At 37.8% G+C, this 7623-nt stretch overlaps 2 protein-coding genes across 6 annotated transcripts in view; one reads left to right on the forward strand and one right to left on the reverse strand.

The window, feature by feature from the left end:
* Positions 1-1518, reverse strand: part of KIF18A (kinesin family member 18A) — a 90497-nt gene extending 88979 nt beyond the window's left edge. Inside the window, exon 1 of the mRNA XM_017547086.2 lies at positions 1302-1518. The gene's annotated coding sequence lies outside the window, so the exon portion shown is untranslated. The remainder of the gene's footprint in view (positions 1-1301) is intronic.
* The window catches only part of METTL15 (methyltransferase like 15), a 212422-nt gene continuing 206278 nt past the window's right edge, over positions 1480-7623 (forward strand). For 2 of the 5 annotated variants that reach the window (XM_017547089.2, XM_037745215.1), the window contains exons 1-3: positions 1564-1670; positions 3389-3625; positions 6465-6751. In XM_017547089.2, the coding sequence (XP_017402578.1) occupies positions 6482-6751 (270 nt within the window). In that variant the 5' untranslated portion in view covers positions 1564-1670; positions 3389-3625; positions 6465-6481. Of the gene's footprint in view, positions 1686-3388; positions 3807-6464; positions 6752-7623 lie in introns of all 5 variants that reach the window. The other 3 variants (XM_017547088.2, XM_037745214.1, XM_017547090.2) reach the window with 3 other exon arrangements.

Below are 7623 nucleotides of genomic sequence, written 5' to 3' on the forward strand. Positions count from 1 at the left end.
TCGAGACCAGACTGGCCAACATAATGAAACCCATCTCTACCAAAGATACAAAAATTAGCCGAGTGTGGTGGCAAAATACCTGTAATCCCTGCTACTAGGGAGGCTGAGGCATGCTTGAACCCAGGAGGTGGAGGTTGCAGTGAGTTGTGATCACACCACTGCCCTCCAGCCTGGGCCACAGAGTGAGACTTTGTCTCAAATAAATGAATAAATAAATAGTAGAAGAGATTAATTACTACTATTAAAGGCAGATAATCTTTAAAGTTGTTTTTCTTTGTGATTGTGCTTTGTAGATGATCTTTTCTTACTGAAATAGACAGTGCTTACAAAATAATATGAACTTAATAAGAAGCATTATCTAGTCACTGGATCTCACATCCTCTAGTACCAAAGTTCACAAAAACCTTCCAAAAACAAAACAGGAGGCTGGATATGGTGGAATGACATAATTAGAATCTGTAGGGTGCCTAAATTTCTATCTAATTATTCCATAGTTAAACTATATGTTATACCACAAAATTAGTCCGTTCTGGTCAAATAATCTCTTCTCATATAGTAAACAGCAGTAAGTCTTGGTTTCTCTGTAAATGAGCGACTAATGAGCTCCTAAGAAAAAAAAAAAGTCCTGCGGAAACCAAGAACAGACTACAGGATGGATTCTCATGTGTTTACAATTTGCCAAGCAGTTATCTCTTCCGTATCTCTTCTGATCCTCGGCAATCCCGTTAGACAGAGCGGGTCTTACCTTGAATGCTACCTACAACTGGGGCTCGGGAGGCGTTCCCGGCTAACCAGTGCAAAGCTAACAGTTCAAACTCGTAAGCCAAAAGTTTTATGAGGTGATGAACAAAAGCTCCTCGTTTGAAAGGTAAGGCCAGGGGTGCGCTTACGTGTGCGTATGAAACAAAACACTCCGAATTTGGAGTCCGGAAAAAAAGTTCACACTGCAAGATGCTGGACAGTTAAAGTTCTCTGCCAAGGTCTGGGAAAGGGGCCAAGACACCCTTTAAAACTTACGACTTCCTCTCAGAATTTAACGAAGGAGATCCCTGCCCTTCCAGCTAAGCAGTCGAGGGTTACGGTCAAGCAGAGCTATGCTCTTAGCAGGTTCTTCGAATCCCTTTTTCCTTTCACTTTGTCCCCAGGGACCCTGATCCCCCACACCTCAACCCTTCCGTGTCTGTCAAGAAACCCACCTGGTCTTCTAGACCTGAAGCGGCAGGACCTCCGTTACCAATGAGACAAGTCATGAAAAGGAGCGTCCCAGAGACCAGTTTTACCTTCCCGTGTCTCTCACTCACCTCAGGCCCAGGCGAGGTTCCTGCAACCACTTTACTTAAATGTCCGCCTCCCTGCGCTTCAGACTCAACCACAATATTCAAACCCAAGCCAGCTTCCTCGGCACCTCGTTTCATTGGCTGCCGCCCTTGTGATGTCATCACGTCGGACGCTGTGACGGCTCGCGGCAGCCTGGCGCCAAGAAGCTCAGCCTCGCGGCGCAGAGGAAGCGACCTCGCTTACTAGTCACCATGGCAACGCGCGCGGCCGTTTCCGGAGGAGGTGGCCAAGGTGGGCGGGGCTAGGCCGGAACCGCTGGTGGGAGGCAGCCTCCTGAGATCATCAGGCCACCTCTGGACTGGCGGGTGCAGGGCCTGGTCCCAGAGTTCAGGGTGTGAGTGAGACTGGTGCGGGCAGGGTTTGGCTTATACCCTCTGCTAGGCGGAGAGGTGGAGTTTGGGTGTGGATTAATGGGTTCTGGGTGTTTCTTTTCTTTTTTCAGAGTAGCGAGGCCTCCAGGAAGTTGTAGGGACCTGTTTCTTCAAGACACATCCCTCTGGGCCAAAATGTGGGGTCTCTTTAGCTGAATTAATTGGAGATACTTTTGGGTTGAGGCCTCAGGCTTCATTTCTCAGGACTTCTAAGGTTACTCCCATTAGTACTGACTGTGAAACTGTATGCTTTTTGGTTGCTTTTTACATTCTCTAATGATGGCATAACAAAATAAATGTATTTAAAGATTTTGGCTTGGTTTGTTATTAGGTGAAGTGATTTTTTTTAAGTCCCAGGTTGTAGGTATTATTTCAGAACATACACTTTGAAAAGAGAGAAAATAACTGGAACAAATGGGAAGTATGTTTGCTAAAATAACATCGTTATTTGGCAGGTTATTTTTAATGATAGTATCTGAATTTCATTGTTGTTCTATATATTTCCGTTATTGTATCCATTCAATATTTATTCAGATTTTAGACACACAGTAGTATACAATAGAATCAAAGTCTTCCCCCCTGGAGCTTATATTCTGTTGATTCAATATCACTTTATAAATAGGATGACTCATACCCATGCAGAGTATTATAAATGCAACAATATATTGAAACCGCCATATTATGGACATCTATTTCCTGTTGAGGAAAATCGGGAGTATTGTGTATTTTATATGATGCATGCCATATGATTGTTTCTGATCACTAGGCAGAGGATCAATAAAGCTACTAATATTTGGCTGTATTATGTGTATCTTAGCTAATGAAACGGTTATTTGTGTGCTGCTGGGATTGGTAATAAAATCAAGATGCCTTTATTTCCAATAAGCACTCATTGTATAGTACTTTACCTTATGACTTCCCAGGTATTTTATTAGTCACTTTACATACGGTCTCTCATTTAATTCTCAAAACAGCCCATGAGATATAGATACTATTATCTTCATTTTTCTGAGAGAAAACTGAAGTTTTCAGAAAATCACTGACACAAAATTTTGTCTTGAACTATACAGGCAAGGAAATTCAGAATTGAGTTATTTGTCTCTGAAATACTTTCTGGATTAAGTGACATTAAGAGACTATCTTAATCCAGTTTGAAAACATGTATATTTTGCCAGTTGCTTGTAAAATTGCATGGATCATTGGTGAAGAATAGAAGTGTTTTAAATTTTGTCTTTTTTGACGCCCAGATTGTATAAGGCTTATTAGTGCCACAGATGTTTTCACACCTAATCCAAGTACTTTAGATTTCAAATTCAGTGTTACACACTTGCCATTTAGCAGTGTTCAGATGATGAGGTCTGTATTTTAAAGGAATTGCATATTTGGTACAAGCAGAGAGATTTTGACATTACAATCAATGCCACCACTGTGCCACCTTGCTACTTGTAATTTCTAAACATAGAGCTAATGAGACAGAAATTCCCACTTTTAGTTAAAAAAAAATCGCAGTTTTATCAGAACACAAATTCGATATACATTCATTGTAAACCGAAGAGATAAGGATAAATGAAAAGTTAGATTGAAAGTTGTTTCAGACCAAAAAATGAAAATAAAAAAAAATGAAAAAGTAAATGTGAGTATAAACATGGCAATAGTGAGGTCTTATTTATTTCCCCCAGGGAAGTCGTTTGGAAATCCCAGCGCCAACAGGACCTTTTGGCAGCCGAGGCTGGAAGCAGCGGAACGAAAGGCAGACGGTCGTCAGTTGCTGGGGCGGACGTGGACCCAAGCTGTCCGTCCTTGCAAGTTTCCCCCAGGATTAGGACCCAGACGTACGGCAAATTCAGGTTCGCCGGCACCGTAGTGGTAGTCACTGGCCCAAGTTGGAGGCCAACTGAGAAGTCTTCGTGCCTCAGGTGAGGAGAAGGTGACCGAGTCTCGGGAACTCTTTTTGGAAACCACCAAACCTTTGGGAGTACTCTCATGGGTCGCTGGATTCGCCCGGAGCAAAGGATATATACGCCCCTGTAGCCGCTCTCTTCAACACGCCTTCAACCTGAGTTTGGAAGTTTCCGAATAGTTTTTCCTCGTAAGAGGGTAACTCTTAGGCGAAAGAGCGTATTTTTCTCTTTCCTTAGAACCTCTTTTACTTTCTCAGCGTTCGTGTGCCAGCTTCCACGTCGCGTTTTTGTCCTTAAGAATTACGTTTTCTAACAGGATTTCCCTGCGAGAGAAAACTGCAATGATTATAATTGTTAGCGCCCTTGAGGGAGTAGTCTTCATGGGCATTACTCAACTGTGTGTTTTCACAATTAAAAGAGTAACCTGGCCAATTTTGTGCTCTCAACAGCCAAAAGTGAACTTTTCTTGTAAAGAAAATTTAATGACTCAGCTAGGACAGCACAGAGGGAATTTTCCTGACTCCCTGCTTCCTTCCTATAACCAGAGGGAACTTAATTTTAAATCATTTAGGGTGGCTGACTCCTAGAAGACTTCAGGAAATTCTGAGTTGTCTGGTAGGAAGCTGGGCTCCAAAAGAGAAGAAAATAATTCTCTTTAGAGCATGCCATTCCCCCACCTTCCAATTTTTTGGGGAGGTATTGAAGGCAACAAAAGGAAAACGAACTGTTTGTCACCCTTTCTGCAGGTTGACCCAAATTGGCAGCCAATTAGTTCATAATAAAATATTCAGGCTTCGTGCCTTGACCATAGTTGAATAAACACATAGAAGCTGAATGCAGTAGAAGAAAATTAAATGCAAGTAATAGTTTTTTTTTTCTGTTACCCCTTTTTTTTTGTATGGTTGTTATTCCTATTTTAAAATTGATGATACTACTTTTTAATTGTCAAAATCTAGACATACAGGGTAGATTGTTTAAATATTCCAGATTTCACTTTTTAGGCCTGTGCATTATATGTTCATTTACTGGGAACTCCGCAGCATACTGTTATTTTTAAGTGGAGCAGACCCAAGCCACAGGATGTCGATTCCCTAATAAAATGAATCTAATTTATGAGATATTGCAAATATATAGTAAATGTAATTGAAGTACTGTTAAATTACATAAGTGCATTAAATAGTTCCAGTGGACTATGTTTATAGCACGGAGATTGAGTTCCGGCTCTGGGGATAGACTGTGTTACAGTTTTAGCTTTACAGCTCTCTAGCTATGTGGCCTTTGGCAAATTACTAATCTGTTTTTCTCATCTATCAAATGGGAACAATAATATTTCAAGAGTTGTGGTAAGGATTCAATGAGGTGGTGCATGTAGTGTGGTTATAATAGTAAGTGGTGCTTAGTAAGTGCTAAATAAATGTTAGCTATTATTTTGTAAACTGTTAGAAACACTAAGTCAGAGGGTAGTTGAGCTTACTTTTATAAGCTTTCCAGAAACTTTAGGCATAATTAATAATTTGGCTATTTTGTTGCTGCCAAGCATAGAAAAATCTACTTAGATCACTCATTTTTTTCCCCACACATTTTTTCGGTGTCACATTGGCCACATAATTTGGTAGATTACAGCTTTGTTAAGGTTAACATAGTATTCTCAAGGTAACATCTTCTTGATGTTATATTTGTTTTTCTTTCTGTTTTATTACATGTGATCAGCTTTTCAATGTTTTTAATTTTTTTTTTTTATTGCAAAAGGAAAGACAGATATATTTAAGTGGGATTTATGCTCCTTGTAGTATTTTGAGAACATATGGTTTTTGTTGGGGTTAGTCAGATAGGTGAAATTTCCTAAAGTGAGAATTGATAACAATGCTAATTCTGTAGAGTCTGGAATTAATCCATTCATTTGTTTTCTTCAGAGAAACAATTATTAAGCACTAATGTGCATCTTATTTTCTGTACACAAAGGTGTGGATCTTATTCTTAAATAACGAATAACCTGTGAGGAAAGAATAATGTTAACTGGGTATTTACTATGGTAGTATCAAAGACTTTGCTTGAAACTAACTCGGTGTAAAATGCATGATGTTTTCAAAAGGTCTCCTGTTAATATATTTACATAAATACATTTTTTCTTCTGCATTTTAAAGAGTTATGGATTGCTGAAGAAAATGGAGCACGTATGGTAAATCCAAGGACTGTATCGATTATTTGTTTTTTTTGGTGCAGGGGACAGATAATTAAACGTAGATAAGAAATACCAAAGTGTGCTCAGTTGAGTGTTTATACAGCTATAGTTTAAACTGATATACATTCCACTGATACAGGATATGGTGAGATGATCTCATCAGAGAATATGATGATTCTGCAAGATTTTCATAGACTGATTAGCTTTTTTTTTTTTTTTTTGGATATACATGCATAGTCTTTTTCCAGGGATAGTCTTTGAACATGAGAATTTAGCATTATGAGAAGGACAAATAGAGGAGCTTAAAATAAAAGACCTTATAAACCTAAAATACGATACTTATAATCCATTCAGTCATTCTGATTACTTTTCAAATAAACAGTTTTAATTCACTGAATCTACTTTTTAGCCTTAATTGAAATTCAGAAAAGTATATTTTATAAAAATGTTGACCTAATTAATTTTTTAATGTTTAAATTAAGTCTCTGGGTCCTCTTACGTTCCTCGCTTTGTATATATAAGAAGGGTTAGTCACCTTTACTTGTTTAAGATGTTCAAATGATGAGTCTTCATTTTTTTTGATGCGCTAAATATTGCATATTAATTTAATTTTCCCCAAGTATTAGAACATTCTTTTAAAAAATCCAATCATTTTTAATTTTTTTTTTCTAGATTTGTTGACCTACAGAATGCTTCGGTATCCATATTTTTGTAGAACGTATAAAGAATATCTTAAATGTTGGTTGGAATCTGGCATACCTAATTTAGCTGTCTGGCCAAAAAGAATACATACTACAGTAGAAAAATATAAAGAATATGAAGCCCATGAGCAAACAGATCAAACTCAAGCCCAGGAGTTACGTAGATCTCAAGACAGAAATTTTGACACTATGGTTAAATTACATATTCCAGTAATGGTGGATGAAGTTGTTCATTGTTTGTCACCGCAAAAAGGACAGGTGAGTTGATTTTTAATTTTTTAACACTTTTTTTGTTGAGATAAACTTTGCATTCATTATTTCAAGATACACAATTCAGTGGCCTTTTTAGTATACAGATGAACCCCAAATTTTGATGGTTGATGTGAAAGTGATACACATTCAGTAGAAATTGTACTTTTGAGTACCATACAACCATGCTGCTTTTCACTTTCATTACAATATTCATATAAATTACATGAGATAGTCAATAACTTTATTATAAAATAGGCTTTGTGTTAGATGATTTTGCCTAACTGTAGGGTAACTGTTCTGAGCATGTTTAAGGTAGGTTAGGCTAAGCTATGATGTTTGATAGGTTAAGTATCTAAATTCATTTTTGACTCATGGTATTTTCAACTAATGAAGGGTTTGTCAGGACATAACCCCCTTGTAAGTTGAGGAGAATTTGTATTCATAAGCTTATGACCACTATTTAGTTGAGGAATGTGTTTGTCACCCTATTAGGAAACCCCATACCCATTAGTGTTCACACCCCAGTGACATCCTTCACCCAGCCCCTGACAACCACTAATCTATTTTTTTGTCTCTGTGGATTTGCTTATTCTAGACATTTTATTTAAATCGAATCATAGATATGTCGTCTTTTTTATTTGCCTTCTTTTACTCAGCATATTTTCAAGGTTCTTCCATGGTATTGCATGTATCTGTACTTGGCTTTTTTGTATTGCCAAATCATTGCATTGTATGGGTGTGCCACATTTTGTTTATCCATTTACCTATTAATGAGCATTTATATTGTTTTTACTTTGTGGCTATTGTGAATAATGCTACTCTGAACATTCTTGTACATGTTTTCTTTTCTTTCCTTTTTTTTTCTTTTTTTTTTTTTT

This window comes from Cebus imitator, unplaced genomic scaffold (assembly GCF_001604975.1).
Source record: "Cebus imitator isolate Cc_AM_T3 unplaced genomic scaffold, Cebus_imitator-1.0 Scaffold195, whole genome shotgun sequence".
NCBI classification, from domain to species: domain Eukaryota; kingdom Metazoa; phylum Chordata; class Mammalia; order Primates; family Cebidae; genus Cebus; species Cebus imitator.